At 44.9% G+C, this 21,067-nt stretch overlaps 1 protein-coding gene across 3 annotated transcripts in view; it reads left to right on the forward strand.

The window, feature by feature from the left end:
* The window catches only part of HDAC2 (histone deacetylase 2), a 345,065-nt gene that overhangs the window by 270,837 nt on the left and 53,161 nt on the right, over window positions 1-21,067 (forward strand). For all 3 annotated transcript variants that reach the window (XM_033936641.1, XM_033936642.1, XM_033936643.1), the window contains 3 exons: window positions 5,749-5,857; window positions 11,808-11,938; window positions 14,210-14,365. In XM_033936641.1, the coding sequence (XP_033792532.1) occupies window positions 5,749-5,857; window positions 11,808-11,938; window positions 14,210-14,365 (396 nt within the window). The remainder of the gene's footprint in view (window positions 1-5,748; window positions 5,858-11,807; window positions 11,939-14,209; window positions 14,366-21,067) is intronic.

Below are 21,067 nucleotides of genomic sequence, written 5' to 3' on the forward strand. Positions count from 1 at the left end.
TTCATCAGTGTTTGTCACGGCCATGTGCAGCTGATTGTGCAGGTGCCGGTTTATAGCAGCGCGCATGAGATGGGATATGTTTTTTCCGGCGCTGTGGGCCGTTCTTCTGGTTATTCCCCGAGTCTGATTTTCTTTCTATGCAAGCCGCGGCAGGGTAAATTTTGCGGGGCTCGAATCCGACTATGTTTCTAGGAGCGTTGATGCAGCGGCCACATGTCAGCGAGAATCAGGCGTGCGCACGGGTCTCCGGCGATGGCGGGAGAGCTGCAGCGTTCCGGTAGTTTGTTTCCAGCTGACTTTGGTCAGGGTATGCCGGGGCTTCTCTCCTTTCCGGTTCAGACAAGTTGTATGTGTTTCACCAGCTTTGGGACAAGCTTGGGCAGCTTTATATGTCTATGTCTGTGTTTCTGCTGTACTCCCTTGAAGGAAGCTGCTTGTTTAATCGGACTCTGGGGTTAGCATTCAAGGGGTTTACCAGAGAGACTCTGACCTGTGCTAGGTCACCCAGTCTCGGTTTGTCTCCAGACTGGGGCGACATATGGCAACTCACGGCACAGTGAGATCAGCAGTAAGATAGTGCCCTGTATTTCACACAGGTATCTCATTGTCTCTCTTGGGGTCCCTGCAGATTGAGCCTTTGTCTATTGGTAACTGTCCTTGTTTGGGCCTCTGTGCTGAGCTGCATGTGTCTAGTAGTGGCACAGGATATTTATGCCTAAAGGTAGTACAAGCAGTTTCCAAGTTCGGGCTGTCTCTATGGGCATAATGACACTGTGCATATTCCTGCGGCCAGGACTCTCTTTCTCTATTTCTGAGGGGGCCTGGACTTCAGATTTCCATGCTTATCACGCTGGTTTCTCCTGTCACCATTTTCTCATGGCACATGCTAGACGGGCCCCCCAACCAGACAGAAAAGGCTGTACAGCTCCTTTTAACCAGGAGCCAGTTACCTATTCTATCAAACCCATGGAGGATCATGCACTATGTGGCTGTTAGCCTCATCCCTGAAGCTCTCATTAACGATGTGAGCTTTGTCTGATACCTGTAAGGAGGCTGTTGTTTTCCACGGGGCGGTAGATGCAGCATCTTGATTGAGTCTAGTACGTATTCACTTTAAAGGACATACGTATTTCGCTCATGTTGCATGGGGTTAGTACTGTTTTCATGGTTCCAGTATATTCCTCTTTACATTGTGAACCTTGATTTTTCCTAGGAGAATCTTCTTGCAGATCCTACAGTCTTATTCTGCCATTCCCTGACCTTCTGCACTTCATTCTGAGGGGATCTTGACTTCTTCCAATGACTCTTCAGGCTTTCTCATGAGGGAGAAGACACTATAATGTCAGGTCAGAGGGCTGTGAAGATTTTTCAGGATGCTTGCATCTTTGCATTCTCCTCAGGTTTTCCAGTTCGTTCTTGGAGTCTCTATGTTTTGTGTTTCCCTTTTCAGTGTTACTGGTCCTCAGGACGGTTCTTGTAGTTCTTCGGGAACTAAGGGATGTTGTTCCACTTACCGCATGGTGCCCGAGATAGGGGGCATTGGGCAGGCTGGATCCCATTCTGCTGAATTAGTTTCTCGGGGTTACACATTTCTGCAGACAACCTGGGAGTATATTTACATTTTCTCTATGGACTCCGAATCGGCACTTGGTTTGCCTGCCTCTCTTGGAGCGGTGCTTTCGGTTTTGGCACATGCCATTTTGCCTACCCAAGGCTTCACGAACGTTTTAGGTGATGTGGGCGGTGGTACCGTTTTGGCGCTACCAGGCGATTCATCTAATTTCTTCTTGACTGCCTGCTTGATTCGGACGACTTCCAGTCGGGCCATTTGACTGACATGAAAAGGGTGATATCTTTTCCTCAGTTCTTTACACGTGCATCTTTGAATTTGCACAGCACTCTTTTCTCCTGTACTATTTATAGGTATATCGGGGTGATGTTTTTATTCATATAGGAGAGACATGTGTTTCTTTCCGGAGACTTGGGCGTGGGGTCTCGGACTCAGATTGGTATTCTTCTTCGCTTACCATGACCAAGAGTATGGGATTCTGTACAGTTTCTGGGATCCATATTGCTGACTCCACTGGGGACTTCGGCTGCTTTCCCCTTCTTACGCTACAGCAGTCGCTTTTGTTCCGGTGGTTCCCGGTATCTCAGGGCACCAATTATTTGGTATGATCCTCCTGCATCACTCTGTATGATTTGGTGGCTCCGCGCGATTTCTCTTTTCAAGGCATGCCTCGGTCTTTGCTGGACTATCTCATGACCACCGACCATCCCGGGCTGTCGGGTTGGGGGGCTCCGTGGCTTCCATCCTCAGTTCCTGGAGTCTGGTCTTCAGAGGCGACTCAGTACTTATTCATTCTTCTGCTCTTGAGCAGGGTCAGGCTACCTTTCTGGAGCTTCAGATCATTCTTCCGGATTGCCGCTGAGGGTCCTTTTGGTCAATATTAGGATGGGGGTATTTCTCTACTGCTTGGGCAGTAAGTGTTGTACTCATTGGCAGGTGAAGTTGTTCTGCTTCAATGGGTGGACTCTCATCTTCTTCTTCTGTTGGCAGATCCTTTTATGGATCAGGATAAGAGTTTGGATAGACTTTCTCTCCGCGGAATCTGAGCATGGCCCATTTCTTGTATGTTACAGTGTACAGCGCTGTGTACGCTCTGGAAAGTGTGCATGTTAGTCCCGTTGGACTGGAAGATGGCTAACGTCATTCCACTCCACAAGAAAGGCTCCAAGATGGAGACAGCAAACTACAGACCGGTGAGTCTCACATCAATAGTGTGCAAACTAATGGAACCTCTAATCAAACGCCAATTGGATATGATCCTGAACGAGGAGAAACTACGGGATCCCCATCAACATGGATTTACTAAGGGGAGATCCTGCCAATCCAACCTGATCAGCTTCTTTGACTGGGTGACGAGGAAGCTGGATGTTGGGGAGTCCCTGGACATCGTATACCTGGACTTCAGTAAAGCATTCGATAGCGTACCACACCGCAGGTTGCTGAGCAAGATGAGTTCTATAGGATTGGGCGACACATTGACGAAATGGGTTGGGAACTGGCTTGGAGGTAGGCTTCAGAGGGTAGTGGTGAACAACACCCCCTCCGAAATGACGGAGGTAATCAGTGGAGTGCCGCAGGGCTCGGTCCTGGGCCCGATCCTATTCAACATCTTTATAAGAGACTTGGCAGAAGGGCTGCGAGGTAAAATAGCATTATTTGCCAATGAAGCCAAACTAAGCAATGTAGTGGGCAAAAGCACAACAGACATAAATTCAATGTCCAACAACATGATGCACGACCTACTCCTTCTGGAGCGCTGGTCTAGGTCCTGGCAACTCAGCTTCAATGCCAAAAAATGCAAAGTCATGCACCTGGGCAGCCAAAATCCATGCAAGACTTACACCCTTAATGGCGAGATCCTAACAAGAACTGAAGCAGAACGAGACTTAGGGGTGATCATCAGTGAGAATATGAAGACTGCCAGTCAAGTGGAGCAAGCTCATCCAAGGCAAGGCAAATCATAGGTTGCATACGCAGGAGTTTTGTCAGCCGTAAGCCTGAAGTCATTATGCCATTGTAAAGATCCATGGTGAGGCCCCACCTGGAATACTGTGTGCAATTCTGGAGGCCGCATTACCGTAAGGATGTGCTGAGACTGGAGTCGGTCCAGAGAATGGCCACCCGGATGGTCTTGGGACTCAAGGATCTCCCGTACGAGGAACGGCTGGATAAGTTGCAGCTGTACTCACTCGAGGAACGCAGAGAGAGGGGTGACATGATCGAGACATTCAAGTATCTCACGGGCCGCATCGAGGTGGAAGAAGATATCTTCTTTTTCAAGGGTCCCGCGGCAACAAGGGGGCATCCGTGGAAAATCAGGGGCGGGAAACTGCATGGGGACACCAGGAAATTCTTTTTCACTGAAAGGGTGGTTGATCGCTGGAATAATCTTCCACTTCAGGTTATTGAGGCCAGCAGTGTGCCTGATTTTAAGGCCAAATGGGATAGACACGTGGGATCTATTCACAGAGAAAGGTCAAAGGGGAGGGTCATTGGGGTGGGCAGACTAGAAGGGTCGTGGCCCTTTTCTGCCGTCTATTTCTATGTTTCTATGCTTAGCTTGGAGGTCACCCACTGTTGAGAATATGCTGCCTGCTTGTCCTGGGATAAAGCACAGTTACTTACCATAACAGTTGTTATCCAGGGACAGCAGGCAGATATTCTTGCGTCCCTCCCACCTCCCCTGGTTGGCTTCTTAGCTAGCTATCTGAACTGAGGTACCTCACAGGAAACACGCACCCTAACTCGGGTGGGAAGGCACTTGCGCATGCGCAGTGCAGCACTCAAGCTCTTACAAAGATCTTCAAGCAAGTCTGCTTGCGAGGCTGTCCGCTGCGAGGCTCTGTCGGTGACGTCATCCACTGTTGAGAATATCTGCCTGCTGTCCCTGGATAACAACTTTTACGGTAAGTAACTGTGCTTTTCAGTAGCTTATTTGACTTCCACTTGCTATGAAAACAGTCGTCCCTGTTAATCAAGTACTTAAGTTGCCATATATCATCTGGATATGTTGCTATGTTTTATAAATGTTTAATAAAAATACAGAACTTTCAACAAAACTTGACCTGATCATTTCTACACTATATTTTAAACTCTATAAACTGCTCCCCAACTTGTAAATTATGGTTGGTTGGTTTGCTGTTGCTGCATTGAGAACAATTGAGTTTGAACTGCAAAAGATGTTAGCAACAAAAAAATGCTTGGCTAAATCTTAAGTTTACAGAGATAGTCTGTTATTGAGAAAGACATGGGGAAGCCACTGCTTGCCCTGGATCGGTAGCATGGAATGTTGCTACTCCTTGGGTTTTTGCCAGGTACTAGTGACCTGGATTAGCCACCATGAGATTTGGTTACTGGGCTTGATGGACCATTGGTTTGACCCAGAAAGGCTATTATGTTCTTATGACCCAGTATAGCTGTTCTTATACAGCTGTAAAGGTATACCTGGTGGGTAGTAGGGGAAGATGCAAACTCTGAGGACTCCTGCCTTGGCAGTTCCTTCTTTAAAAGGCCTGTAGGGTAGTCTCATGGTGGTATTGCTAGGAGTCAGGCTGCTAAATAAGAGGGGGGGGGGGTAAATTGTTCTGCAGTAAAATAATGCACAACTAGGGTTACCATGAGCCAGTAAATAGGTCCTGTGTCTGTATTTAAGAAAAAAATAGAGAGGGACCTGGGATTTGAACTCGAGTTTCCCTGGTTATCTGCCTGCTGCTCTGAGCCCTCCTGAACTTCAGCTCCACAGACCAACTGTCAAGGCTTTTCTTTGCATTCCATCTTCAAGTAAAGTGAAAGCGAAAGCACAAGCACTGTATGGAATGGTCCATTTCAAGAAGGGGGCCACTGTCGTCATTCACAGCATCTCCTATTTTATTTTTAGAGAACATGAAAGCACTGTTTTGTCTGTCCTAATTATCCTATTAGTGTATGTAGACTCATCATTTAATTGGTTTTCTACTTTGTTGAAATTGTGTAGTTTTGTTTTTTGCCGTACTAATGTTTGGACTATTTCATAGTACTGTAGTTTGTTGTGCTTCATTAGTTTTGTTTTTTTTATGTGGGGGGAACTAGTTAATTAAATTAAATAGAGAGGTGTAATTGAGCATCTTTTGTTACCTGAAAAAGCATTTTTTTATATGGTTTGTTATGCAGGAATGATTTATCTAACTCTTGTTTTGTAGAACTGCCCTATAATGACTACTTTGAATATTTTGGACCAGACTTCAAACTTCATATCAGTCCTTCCAACATGACAAACCAGAACACCCCTGAGTATATGGAAAAAATCAAGTGAGTGTTGTACTGGTTGCATTGGTGCAAGGTGATGATTTGCAAGCCAAAATTTATCACCCAAAAAAGAAATCTACCTTCACCTAAATTTTTGAGCCAATATTCACCCTGCCCCTCCCCTCCCCTTTCCAGGCTTATGCAAAGCCATGTTATTCACTATAACAAGTTAAACATACTATATTTGTATGGAGCACGGTCACCTGTTTTATAATCTATGACCTCAGCGGAGGACCACAGAGGAGATTGCGAGGGGACATGATCGAAACATTCAAGGTACTGAAGGGAATAGACCTGGTAGATAAGGACAGGTTGTTCACCCTCTCCAAGGTAGGGAGGGCATTCTCTAAAATTGAAAGGGGATAGATTCCGTACAAACGTAAGGAAGTTCTTTTTCACCCAGAGAGTGGTAGAAAATTGGAACGCTCTTCCGGAGTCTGTCATAGGGAAAAAAAACCTCCAGGGATTCAAGACAAAGTTAGACAAGTTTATGCTGAATCGGAACGTACGCAGGTAGAGCTAGTCTCAGTTAGGGCACTGGTCTTTGACCAGAGGGCTGCCGCGTGAGCGGACTGCTGGGCACGATGGACCACCGGTCTGATCCAGCAGTGGCAATTCTTATGTTCTTATGTTCATTCTTGCATAAAGCAGTTATGCCAGACTGTCTTAATGACGTCTCCAAGAACAAGCAGTATATGAAGTGCACAAAACTTTTCTACTGTGCAGCCTTTTGTAAATTAATTTAATTTATGTGCTACAAGCCAAGTGTACCTCACCAAATATAATGCAAATGATATTGAGTTTGAAAGTGGTTTTCATGAAAGTATTCTACATGCTATTTAGCATAGAATTTATATTAAAAAATTTAAAAACATCACACAGTTCAGAATCTCTTTGCTGCTTTGCAACTCCTAATTAAAATTTTATGCAATATTATATTTTCTCTGATGATAAGCGGAACATATATGCGTGGTATCATCCGAAAGAGCCCAACACGGATGCTACCCTATGTTTAGGAAGTCTCTTCAAGCCTTAAGCAGCATCACACCATGCATTTGTGGGTGCCTTACCGTCAAATGTGAGTGTGCGAGCCAACAGTCTTTTGTTTTTCCACCTAGTAAAGCAGTTGTATTTGTAAGCTCACCTCAGCGTCATCTTTTCAGAGTTTTTGCTGCTTTCTTGGATGGTACACAGGACCTTTTTTATTTTTTACAGTTTATCTCCTTTTCCTTAGCAATTTTCAGCTTCTTTAAGTATTCTTTTATTTCTGCACAGCTCCCCTCACCCTCAAGGGAGGCAACGCAGTTATCATGGGTGACTTCAACTATCCGGGAATAGACTGGAACCTAGGCACCTCTGGCTGCGTTAGGGAGACCAAGTTCTTGGATACTGTAGGCGATTGCTTCCTGTAACAACTTGTCAAGGAAAATACTAGAGGAAATGCAATTCTGGACTTAATTCTAAATGGCCTGTGAGGACCGGCGTAAGATGTAGAAGTAGAAGGGATGCTTAGAAACAGCGATCACAATATGATCCGCTTCGATCTGAATGCAGGGGAGAAACATCAGTCCAAAATGACAGCCACAGCACTGAACTTCTGAAAAGGGAATTACGAAGGGATGAGACTCATGGTAGGAAAGAAGATTAAGAAGAGGATAAGCACTGTAAAAACGCTAGAGCAAGCTTGGTCCCTTTTTAAGGACACGGTCACTGAGGCGCAAAATCTATATATACCGCGCATCAATAAGGGATCAAAGAGGAAAAAGAACAAAGAACCAGTGTGGCTCACTGTAGAGGTGAAGAAAGCGATCAGAGACAAGAAAGCTTTGTTTAAGAATGGAAAAGTTCAAAAACGGACAGAAACTGGAACAAGGACAAACAACATCAATGCAGGTGCCATAAGGCGGTAAAAGGGGCCAAAAGAGACTACGAGAAAAAATAGCCAAGGAGGCGAAGAACTTCAAGCCGTTCTTTCTATATATTAAGGGAAAACGACCCACGAAGCAGTGGGACCATTGGATGACTATGGAATGAAGGGAGCGCTAAAGGAGGACAAAGCAATCGCCGACAAACTGAACACATTTTTTTGCGTCTGTATTTACCGAAGAAGATCTACATAGCATACCGGAACCTATCAGGCTGTATGCTGGAAACGAAGACTGAAAGCTGACAGGATTGACAGTCAGTCTAGAGGAGGTGTGTAGGCATATTGATAAGCTTAAGAGCGATAAATCCCCGGGACTGGATGGCATCCATCTGAGGGTCATCAAGGAACTGAAAGGGACTATAGCTAAACTGCTTCAACTAATAGCCAATCTGTCGATCAAATCGGGTAAGATTCCAGAAGACTGGAAGGTGGTGAATGTTATGCCGATCTTCATGAAAGGTTCGAGGGGAAATCCAGAAAACTACAGACCAGTGAGTCTGACTTCGGTACCAGGAAAGATGCTAGAGTCACTGATAAAGGACCGCATCATTGCTCACCTTGACGGACACAGGCTGATGAGGACCAGTCAGCACAGTTTTAGCAAAGGCAGATCGTGTTTGACGAACTTGCTGCTCTTCTTTGAGGGAGTAAACAGACAGATAGACAAGGGCAACCCGGTCGACATTGTATATCTGGATTTCCAGAAGGCGTTTGACAAGGTTCCGCATGAACTACTACTTTGGAAACTTGCGAGCCACAGAATCGAGGGTGAAATATTCTCGTGGATTAAAAACTGGCTGGAGCATAGGAAAGAGAGAGTGGGGATAAATGGACTATACTCGGACTGGAAGAGCGTCACCAGTGGGGTGCCACAGGGCTCGGTGCTTGGACCCGTGCTCTTTAATATCTTTATAAACGATCTGGACATTGGTACAACAAGTGAGGTGATTAAATTTGCGGCGATACGAAGTTATTCAGAGTAGTGAAGATACGGGGATTGCGAAGTTCTGCAACAGGACATAATCAGGCTCGAGGAATGGGCATCAACATGGCAGATGAAGTTCAACGTGGATAAGTGTAAAGTGATGCATGTAGGTAACAAAAATCTCTTGCATAAATACAGGATGTCCTGGGAAGTACTTGGAGAGACCTCTGAGGAAAGAGACTTGGAAGTTATGATCAACAAGTCGATGAAGCCGTCCGCGCAATGTGCGGTGGTGGCGAAAAAGGCGAACAGAATGCTAGGAATGATAAAGAAGGGGATCACAAACAGATCGGAGAAGGTTATTATGCTGCTGTACCGGGCCATGGTGCGCCCTCTCCTGGTGTACTGCGTCCAGCACTGGTCGCCGTACATGAAGAAGGACACGGTACTACTCGAAATGGTCCAGAGAAGAGCGACTAAGATGGTTAAGGGGCTGGAGGAGTTGCCGTACAGTGAAAGATTAGAGAAACTGGGCCTTTTCTCCCTCGAACAGAGGAGATTGAGAGGGGACATGATCGAAACGTTCAAGGTACTGAAGGGAACAGACTTAGTAGATAAGGACAGGTTGTTCACCCTCTGCAAGGTAAGGAGAACGAGAGGGCACTCTCTAAAATTGAAAGGGGATAGATTCCGTACGAACGTAAGGAAGTTCTTCTTCACCCAGAGAGTGGTAGAAAACTGAAACGCTCTTCTGGAGGTTGTTATAGGTGAAAACACCCTCCAGGGATTCAAGACAAAGTTGGACAAGTTCCTGCTGAACCGGAACGTATGCAGGTAGGGCTAGTCTCAGTTAGGGCACTGGTCTTTTACCTAGGGGCCACCGTGGGAGCAGACTGCTGGGCATGATGGACCACTGGTCTGACCCAGTAGCGGCATTTCTTATGTTCTTATATTAATTGCAGGCTCGCTGAAGCCTAGAACTGCCTTAAAAGTTTCCGAGGGAACTGTTCCTGAGAGAGTTGGAGTTTGAACTGGGGAAGTTTTGTAGTTGATTTGTTTTTGTTCCCTGCTGAGCTGAATCTGAAGCTCTTTTTCTGTTGAATAGTATATATTTGGTTTGGGAGCCATAAGCCTTGTTTTTCATGTTTTTCCTTGAGGATAATAAAGGGACAAGAACTGAGAACTGAAATACTGGTGGTGTGTGATTTCATGCTCATGTGCCTTTTTCCTGCCTGTTCCTATGAGGCCCAAATTGACCCAATAAGTTATTAAATTCTGCCATAGGTTACCCAATGAATCATCGCCCTAAGGGGGCCTATGACAATGCACAGAACAGCACTCCAGCATGAGCAGAGCACTTCCCCCTTAGTTTACTTTCCCTTCTTTTAATTCCATGCTTTTATGGAACCCAGAAAAAGTTGTAGATCTATATTCTCACAGTGAAAAGAAGAAACAAACTTGAAATGCCCACTTAGGCTGATTTTAGAAAAAGGAGTTTCTTTCATTCCTCTCCGACCTTGCATTAAGTCCAGTGTTGAGTTCAGCTTCTTGGTCTTTTATGTATTTCCCTGCATCTGCACTGAAAAACTAATATCTTAATTTGCATGGATTTAAATGTATTGATGTCTACACAATGATTTTCACAAGGTTAACGAAAGCTGGAAGGATGTTAGGGTGCATAGGGAGAGGTATGGCCAAGAGGAAAAAGGAGGTATTGATGCTCCTGTATAAGACTTTGCTTAGACCTCATTTAGAATATTGTATACAATTCTGGAGACCACATCTTCAGAAAGATATAAAAAGGATGGAGTCGGTCCAGAGGAAGGCTATTCAAATGGTGTGTGGTCTTCATTATAAGTCGTATGGGGACAGACTTAAAGATCTTAATCTGTATACTTTGGAGGAAAGGCGGGAGAGGGGAGATATAATAGAGAAGTTTAAATCAAAAATTCAAAAAATGTCACTCACCAGCAGTGGGTTACCACAATAAGATCTAACATTAAGATATAAAACAGGTGGCAAAAAAGCCTCAAAATCTTATAGCATGCAGCAATCTTTGATGATTTTCAGCTGGCTTTCTTATTGTCATTAGCAAAAAAACTCACATCCATAAGACAATGTTGAAAGATCTAACACTTTGCAGTCTGAAGCTGATTTAGAATCCCTGAAAAAACCGAATGAATGTTGGTGAAATGAGTGCTTGTTTAAACTATTAAAAAGTATTAAAACATTTTGAAAACTTAAAAAAATTATTACTGTGCATAGTAGTGGGTTGTTCCCTCTTTAGATCTTTCAACATTGTCTTACGGATGTGAGTGTTTTGCTAATGACAATAAGAACGCCAGCTGAAAATCATCAAAGATTGCTGCATGATATAAGATTTTGAGGCTTTTTTGCCACCTGCTTTATATCTTAATGTTAGATCTTATTGTGGTAACCCACTGCTGGTGAGTGACATTTTTTGAATTGTTGGTTTAATTGTCACTACGATAGTGTTCTTGAGAGAAGTTTCAATACCTACGTGGTATAAATGCGCATGAGTTGTCTCTTTCAATTGAAAGGAAGCTGTGGAATGAGAGGGCATAGGATGAAGTTAAGAGGTGATAGGCTTAGGAGCAAATCTAAGGAAATGAAAGGGTGGTGGAGACAAGAGACTGTCTGAATTGAAGAAAGCCTGGGATAAGCATGTGGGATCTCTTAGAGAGAGGAAGAGATAATGGTTACTGTGGATGGGCAGACTGGTTGGGCCGTTTGACCTTTATATGCCAATCATGTTTCTGTGTGCAGAAAAAACCCACTTTTTTATTTTGTGATCAGAGTTCTGTTAAAGCTGAGCTGAACAGTGCACAAAGCCTAACGCACTTTTCTGCTTGGATCCCCCTAAGTGTACCTATGAAGTGATTAGTAGGGGTTGGATATCATAAAGGACTTACTTCCTCCATGGATTTATTGTGTTTGCATAGTGACCTTCTTAAAAATGCCATGCTCTGCAGCAACTCCAGGACAGTCTCCAAGGATGTTGAAGGTGCTACTGAGTGATAGTTGAATTTGAGGGATAAAGAATGAAATGATTTAATTATTACTTGCATTGACCTTTGCAGGCAGCGGTTGTTTGAGAATTTGCGGATGTTACCACATGCACCTGGTGTACAGATGCAGACTATCCCTGAGGACGCAGTGCAAGAGGACAGTGGGGATGAGGATGGTGAAGATCCCGATAAACGCATTTCCAGTAAGAATGATCTGCTTTCTGAATTGTATTTGTCCCCCAAGCTAAGAGAGCTTGTTCGTAGCAGTGAAGGTATTAACATGACTCCTTGCGTATGGATTGCTCCCATGGATCGCCCAAATGATTCTCGAGGCTCCCTCTTACCTCGACTTCAGAAAAACACTCAAAACTTATCTATTCAACAAACAAACCCCGTAACGCCCCCTTTCTGGAATTAACAGGCCACTCGTTCCACCCTTATTGATCGCTGTCTCCTGCTCCCCTACCCGCTTCCTTCTTTATCAGCCAAGTTCGGCTAAAGTTGTTGTAAACCCAATAAACTGTGGTAATTCGGCCTGTTCGGCCATTCCCCCCCCTCCACTGACCGCTTTCCTTTCTCTCCTTCCCACTTCCGCTTCCCCAGCCATGTTCGGCTGAAGATGTTGTAAATCCAACATATTGTTTGTAAATCGGCATGTCAATGTGGATCCTTATGTAATTGTTGTGAACCGCCTAGAACTCGATGGGCATGGCGGTATATAAGAATAAAATTATTATTATTATTATTATAAAGAGAGATTACACTCGCAAGTGCTGCACTCGGTATCTTCTTTAGTTTTGACAAGCTGCGTGTGCAATAAAGTTCTTTACTGTAACTTTATACAAAATGAGCTCAAATATGTACTCTACAAGCCAAGTATAACATGGCAAGTATAACAAATAGTTTCAGAATCTCAAAAGTATAAGTAATTGTTATAATGAAAATAATTCTACAAGTACAGTAATTCTCGTACATTAAGAACAGCCATACTGCATCAGACCAGTGGTCCATCTAGCCCAGTTTCCTGCATCTTAACAGTGACCAGTCCAGACCACAGTACTTATTTTAGCATTTTTTAAAAATAATTGGAAAACATCTGTCAGTTGCAGAAACCCAGACTACTCCTTGAGTATTTTTTAAGCTTTTTGAAAACTGGGATTCTGATTATAATCCAGATGTTTTCTCTAAACAGAGGGTCAGCTGGATTATCTTCAAATCTGTCAACCCACATGAGAGAACACAGTTCCTACCAGAGAAGCTCCGATTTGCTAATTTTGTGGATGAAAGGTTGAGCCTGATTTAAGTTAGAGTAGAGGAACACAGGGAAAAATTTTCTAATATCTCAGTAAAATCCAATGAGCCCCTGTTGCGGCCATTATTGTAATGATTTAAAAAAGACGAGTCATTCTCAAAAAATGCACAAGCAAATGAGGTTCGCTGGTGATAACAATCGGCACATGCACAGAACACACCACGAAAAGAGGCTTAAATGTGCATGTGTGCCGGGAAAAGCAGTGCATGCTTTGCAGGGTTTTCCTGCCGTAAAGCAACAAGGGAAGGAAGATGCAAGTGTCAGTTTTCAACAAGCGTGCATAAGATGCACATTTAATACACATGCTCAAGAAGTGTGCTTTTCATTCCCCCCCACAAAACAAAACACAAAACTATTATAATTCATCCGCAGGTAATGATTACTGTGAATGGGCAGACTAGATGGGCCATTTGGTCTTTATCTGCCATCATGTTTCTATGTTCTATAACTTAAGCCTGTCCTGGTGGACCACCAGGCCAATCGGGTTTTCAGGATAGCCCTAATGAATATGCATGGAGCAGATTTGCATGCCTGTCACTTCCATTATATGCAAATCTCTCTCATGCATATTTATTAGGGCTAGCTTGAAAACCCGATTGGCCTGGTAGTCCTCCAGGACAGGGTTGGGAACCACTGACTTAAGCGACGCAATAATTGATCATGCCATTAAAAGCCGATTTAAAAAACAATAAAATCTAGATGCTTCCCAGGCACCTAACGGCTCTTAGTGATGCTTCATGCCTAAGTAGGTGTATTTAAGAGCAGAGCCGCCGCTAGGTGCAATTCTACTATGAAATATAGGCCTTGAATAACCCTGGCCTATATTACCAGCATTCCTTTGTCATTAGGTGGTGGTAGCCACGATTCTCTAACCGGCGCCTGAACGTGACTGATGCCACCTAGACCAAGGAAAGTGAATTAATATCACCTGTACCCAAAACCCACCATCCTTTGTTATTTACACTCCTATGTTACGGTCATTGTACCCTCTCCTCTTATGCACTATCCTTCTATTTAACCCCTGTTAACCACATTGAACTTCACAGTGTATTGCGGTATCCAAATAAAATTTATGTTATGTTAGATTGTTGCTGTTTTGTACATCATATAAAATACTTTTAGCAATATGATGTATAATTTCCCAGACCTTTTCTCATCCTAGTTCGTGCCTCAGACAAGAGAATAGCTTGTGATGAAGAATTTTCAGACTCAGAGGATGAGGGTGAAGGAGGAAGACGCAATGTGGCAGATCACAAGAAGGGAATCAAGAAAGCCAGAATCGAAGAGGATAAGAAGGAAACTGAAGACAAAAAATCAGGTTTGCACTGTTGGTAGCTTTGCAGGGCTGTAATACAGGAGATGTTTATTTCAAAAGCTTGATATACTACCCAGCCTCATCGGATCAGGGCAGTTTACAATAAAAACATTAGGTTTAGTTGGTTGAACTCTGGTAATTGAACAGGAAAGTCTAAGCCACACGTTCTTATGAGATTTACGTAAAAAACAAGACATAAGTAAATGCAATCAACCTAAAACAAAACCAGTATGCCTAAATCATATTTAACACACTTGTTCAGTCCTGTAAGACCTTCCTCAACAAAATGGAATTTTTTTGTAGCTCATTTCAATGAGCTATTTTGAAGTGAGACAATGCTAATCGAAAGTCTTGAAGGGATCTTAAATATTCTGCTCCTGATCCCAAAGAGCCTTGTGAGCTAAACAGAGTAATTTAAAATTTGTTTCTAAAGGGCATAGGAAGCCAATGATGCTGTTTGTGTAAAGGAGTAACATGATCAAATTTCTTGGCATGTCCCGGTAACCTAATACCTGAGTTTTGCAAGCTTTGTAAGGCCTTCTGTTTAAAGAATTTCTTATTGAGCGTAACTGTCTCAAAATGTAAAATCCTTTCTTGATAACTGCATTTCCCTGATTCTTAAATGTGAGAGCAATGTCGAGAATAATTCCTTATGCATTTAAAACGGGGAACCAATTGAAGAGGCCTAATGTAGGACATTCGTTTGTGCCTGTGAACCAAGCAGCTAGAAACTAATTTATGAGTTTCTATCCACTTGGATATTCTAGTTAATCCTGTTGGAGTTCTGATAAGTCCAAAGAAGTGGGTGATATTTTAGCCAATAGCAAAATACCATCTATATAACAGTAGACATTTAGACCATGCTCCTGGATCAATGCTATAAGGGGACTTAAGAAGATGTTTAATAATAAAGGAGACAATGCAGAGCCTCCTCAAATTAGTGGTTTCTCTTTTGAGAGTAAACAAATTTCCTTTCCATTGCAAAAGCACATGAGTCCTATGTATCTTTCCATGCGAGGGACTACAGAAGACATCATCTACTTTTTCAGCTCCACCTCTGTGTTGCAAGGCACTACCCAATCTCCTTCATTTTTCTCTTCTGCAAGTGAGATGAGAACATGCCTTTTTATCTGCTCTGCTTCTGAAACTTTATTTTTGGGTTTTTCATCCAGGTTGTGGAGGTTTTTGACGCTACAGATGTTCCCAGTATTCCTCGGACAGCTCTGGCTGGAAGAAGCTGCAGACTCTCTATTCAGAGTTGTGTTGCTGGGTTGGCCACCCTTGTCATAGGGCACCTGCCTGACCAGCAAACTCCAACACTGGCATGTGCTCCGTGTTCAGCTCTTGGGAGCATAGCTGGTCCGGGAGACTTTACGGGAGCCAGATGCATTCAACCCCCCTCCCCTTTCTATCCGAAGAATTGTGGGTGTCCAGTGGGGTACCAGGTACAAGCTGGCAGAGCCTTTGTAAAAGCAGCCTAAAAAGACAAGTCCCTGGAGCAGTTCCCTGGTTTTGTCTGATGCAGAGAGCTTCTCTCTGAACCAGCCAGAGTGAAAGCTGATGCAGGTGTAGCACATAAGAACATAAGAATTGCCACTGCTGGGTCAGACCAGTGGTCCATCATGCCCAGCAGTCCGCTTCCGCAGCGGCCCTTAGGTCAAAGACCAGTGCCCTAAGTGAGTCTAGCCTACTTGCGTATGTTCTGTTTCAGCAGTAACTTGTCTAACTTTGTCTTGAATCTCTGGAGGGTGTTATCCCCTATAATAGCCTCCGGAAGAGTGTTCCATATTTCTACCACTCTCTGGGTGAAGAACTACTTCCTTACGTTTGTACGGAATCTATCCCCTTTTAACTTTAGAGAGTGACTTCTCGTTCTCTCTACCTTGGAGAGGGTGAACAACCTGTCTTTATCTACTAAGTCTATTCCCTTCATTATCGTGAATGTTTCGATCATATCCCCTCTGTCTCTTTTCAAGGGAGAAGAGGCCCAATTTCTCCAATCTCTCACTGTTCGGCAACTCCTCCAGCCCCTTAACCATTTTAGTCACTCTTCTCTGGACTCTTTCGAGTAGTACTATGTCCTTCTTCATGTACAGCGACCAGTGCTGGACGCAGTATTCCAGGTGGGGGCATACCATGGCCCGGTACATCGGCATGATAACCTTCTCCGATCTGTTGGTGATCTCCTTCTTAATCATTCCTAGCATTCTGTTTGCCCCATGAGTACAGCCCTTTACTGTTTATGGGAGACATAAGAACATAAGAAATGCCTCTGCTGGGTCAGACCCGAGGTCCATCGTGCCCAGCAGTCCGCTCACGCGGTGGCCTAACAGGTCCAGGACCTGTGCAGCAATCCTCTATCTATACCCCTCTATCCCCTTTTCCAGTAGGAAATTGTCCAATCCTTTCTTAAACCTGGGTAAGTTTGATTTAGGAATTTTTGTGAATCCCTGGGCCTTACTAGAGGGTTCCCTTCCACTATAATCCTGTTTTTTTGAATTTTTGGCACTTTATTGTACTGTAGATCCCTTCGTGCTGTTTTGTAGCACCAAAATGCTGCCGCCTTGGCCATCTTGGATTTCCCGACTTTTTATTAAAAGCCTTCATCTGCTTCAAAACACTTAGAGTTGACTAATACTAAAGGACTTCTCAGGCCTTTTTACCCCTATATCATAAGAACATAAGAATAGCCATACTAGGCCAGACCAATGGTCCATCAAGCCCAGTAGCCCATTCTCATGATGGCCAATCCAGGTCAGTAGTACCTGGCCAAAACCCAAGGTGTAGCAATATTCTATGCCAGTGTTTTTCAACCGCTGTTCCGCGGCACACTAGTGTGCCGCGAGATGTTGCCTGGTGTGCCGCAGGGCCGCCATCAGGGCAGTACTACCAGTCCTGCATTCAGGGGCCCGGAGCTGACAGGGGGCCCGAGGCAGGGGCGCCAGTAGCTCGCCAAGGCAAAGTGAGTCGATCACCCAGGACTCACTTTGTCTTGGCGATCTAATCTATCGAGCCGATAAGTCTTCTTCTCCCCGACGTCAATTCTGCAGTCGGAGAGGAAGTTCGGGCCAGCCAATCGCTGCCTGGCTGGGCGGAACTTCCTCTCCGATTGCAGAATTGACGTCAGGGAGAGCATGCGTCGGCGTCGGCTTTGGGGCCTGTTATCCATTGGTGGGTCCTGTTCCCCGATGGCAGCGGCAGTGGCAGTGGCTTGGGGAACGGCAGGGAGAAAGAAAGAAAGGGGGCAGGCAGGGAGACAGAAGGAAAGAAGAGAAACAGAAAAAAAGAAAGGGGGCATGAAGAGAGGAAGAAAAAGTTGGGGGAGGGAATGAGGTGTGGAGGAGAGAAAGCATACAGACTGATAGAAGGGAAGAAAGATTGGATGCACAGTCAGAAGAAGAAAGTGCAACCAGAAATCACCAGACAAGGTAGGAAAAATGATTTTATTTTAAATTTAGCAAAGTGGAGGCAGTATTACCACAGTTTTCAAAGGAATTTGCCCAAATAACTTAATAGTTAACTGGGTAAATTCCCAGAGATGAAAACTTCCCTTCACTTACTATGCACAGTTCTGAATTTATATCTGCTGTCTATATTTTACAATATGGTCACCTTTTACTAAACCGCAATAGTGGTTTTTAGCGCAGGGAGCCTATGAGCGTCAAGAGCAGCGCTGGGCATTCAGCGCAGCTCCCTGCGCTAAAAATTGCTATTATCCCAGGAGAAGCAGGCAGCATATTCTTGACTGATGGGTGACGGCACCGACGGAGCCCCGGTACGGACAATTTTAGAGTGATTGCACTCTAAGAACTTTTAGAAAGTTCTAGCTCGGCCGCACCGCGCACGCGCGAGTGCCTTCCCGCCCGACAGAGGCGCGCGGTCCCTCAGTTTCTTAGTTTCCGCGGAGCTAAGAAGACGCGTTTTTTTTTCAACGGCTGTTGAAACTTTTTTTCTATTGCCTTCCCGCTCGCGTAAACTTTTGGCTAATTGGCCTTATTTGGTTTCTTTTTTCTTTTTTGTAAAAAAAAAAAAAAAAAAAAATTTCTTTTCTTTTTCTTAATTTGATTTTCCCCGGCGGGGCCTTCTGCCACCATCGAAGCCTCGGCCTTCGATTTGGCGGAAGCCGTTTTTCCGTTCATGCCCCCTCAACCGGGTTTTAAAAAGTGCCAGCGGTGTGCTAGGCCTATATCTCTCACGGACCCACACAACTGGTGCTTACAGTGTTTGGGTCCTGAGCATCAGGCCTCTACTTGCACCCGCTGTGCTACTCTAAAAAAACGGACATTAAAGAATCGCCAAATACAGCAGCGATTACTGTTCGGTGCCGAGATGTCCGACCCCGTTCCTTCGACTCCGGCTTCGGCACCGATTCAGTCGGCACCCTCGTCTTCGACGCCGCGTGATTCCACACCGGCGTCTCAACAGTCAGGTAAGCCGGCTAAGAAGCCTTCCCCGCTGGAACGTCTTCCGGCCTCGAGTGCAGTGAGTCCAATCCTGCCGCCTGTAAGACGCCAGCGGAAGCGCTCCGCCCCTATAGAGGTGAGTCCCTCGACATCGGGCTCCTCATCTCCGGGGCGTCGAGCGGCACCGCAGGTACCGCAGAAGAAAAAAGCGGTACCGGTGCCATCCCTTGATGACCGCATTACGGCCATCCTTCAGGCGCAGCTTAAGGAGCAATTAGAACGGCTCCTTCCTGCTATCATGACACCGAACCTTCCGGTGCCGGTCCGCACCGAGCTATCGGTACCGGTTGTGGAACAACCCGTATCGATACCGATTGTGGAACCCGTGTTACCTGCTTCCACTGTTTCGGTGCCGCATCACCTAACCTCATCGGTATCGATGCCAGTCCTTGCACCGGAGCCGAGAGCTCACCATCAATCGGTACAGACTTCGGCACCGGTGCGACCGATAACATCTCCTGACTCGGTATCGATGAGGTCGGGTAAGTCGGTGCGCAAGACCCGACACTTACAAACGTCGACACCTGAGTCTCGGGACCATTCTTCCCATGTCAGAGACCCTGATCTGTGGGGAGACTCAGAGGAACCCTTTCTTTCTGAAGGCGAATGTTCCTCAGAGGAGGAGGATTCGGCTGTCCCTGACCCATCCTCCAAACAGGTCACTTCCTCTTTCTCCTGTTTTTTGAAAGAGATGTGTGAATCCTTGTCCATTCCTTTGGAGGCTGAATCCAAAAAGTCTAAAGCTTTTTTGGATGCCCTTGATTTTGACCAGCCTCCAAAGGAATTTTTGAAACTTCCCCTTCATGACATCTTGAGGGAAACTTTCTATAAGAATTTAGAGACTCCTTTAACTGTCCCAGGGGCCCCACGTAAGCTGGATTCTCTATATAAAGTAATTCCCATTCCTGGATTCGACAAACCTCAACTTCCACACGAATCCTTATTTGTCGAATCCACCCTTAAAAAGACTTCAGGAGCCAGTGTATATGCATCTGTCCCTCCTGGCAGAGAAGGAAGGGCCATGGATAAATTTGGTAAGAGGCTCTACCAAAATGCTATGTTAGCAAATAGGGCTAGTAATTATGCTTTTCATTTCTCTTTTTATTTAAAGCATCTCCTTACCACCATGGCTTCTTTCGAAAAGTATCTTCCTTCACGAAAACATCAACCTTTTCATACCTGCTTGTCGTCTCTTTTCCAACTACGTAAGTTTATGGTTAGATCCATATATGACACCTTTGAACTTACATCCAGAGCGACAGCAATGTCGGTGGCTATGCGCCGTTTGGCCTGGCTTCGGGTATCCGAGCTTGATGTTAACCATCAAGATCGGTTAGCCAACGCCCCGTGCCTAGGGGATGAGCTCTTTGGGGATTCCATGGACTCAACCACACAAAAGCTCTCTGCTCATGAGACGCGCTGGGATACCCTGCTTAAAAATAAAAAGAAGCCTCCTCCGCCAAAACCATATAGACAGCAGTCGGCCTATCAACGCCGCTTCACAGCTCGTCCATTACCTGCCACTGCTCAGCAACCCAGGCGTCAGAGGCAACAACAACGTCAGCCTCCCAGACAGCAGCAGCAGCAACAATCTGTGAAACAACCTCCTCAGCAGAAGTCACAGCCCTTTTGACTTCATTCTCCACAGTATAGCCAGTATCCCTATTCCTGCTCTCCTGCCTCAGCCTATAGGAGGTCGACTTTCTCTGTTCCTCAGCCGGTGGGAACTAATCACTTCGGACCAATGGGTCCTCAACATCATCCGCCACGGCTACTCTCTCAACTTTCAGACTCTTCCACCTCAAAGCCTGCCAAAAGAGTCTGCTTTACACAGTACTCAATCTGCCCTCCTTATTCAGGAAGTCCAATCCCTACTCCTTCTGAACGCTATAGAAGAAGTTCCTCTAGATCAAAGAGGGCAGGGATTCTACTCCCGTTATTTTCTAGTCCCCAAAAAAACAGGAGATCTCAGACCAATTTTAGATCTTCGCGATCTCAACAAACATCTGGTAAAAGAAAAATTCAAAATGCTTTCTTTAGCCATCCTTTATCCTCTTCTAAATCAAAACGACTGGCTATGCTCCCTCGATCTCAAAGAGGCTTACACTCACATACCGATCAACGTAACCTCAAGACCATATCTCCGATTCATGATCAATCATTGTCATTACCAATACAAGGTGCTGCCCTTCGGTCTAGCCTCATCTCCAAGGGTATTCACCAAGTGTCTCATTGTGGTAGC

This window comes from Geotrypetes seraphini, chromosome 3 (genome assembly GCF_902459505.1).
Source record: "Geotrypetes seraphini chromosome 3, aGeoSer1.1, whole genome shotgun sequence".
Lineage (NCBI taxonomy): Eukaryota > Metazoa > Chordata > Amphibia > Gymnophiona > Dermophiidae > Geotrypetes > Geotrypetes seraphini.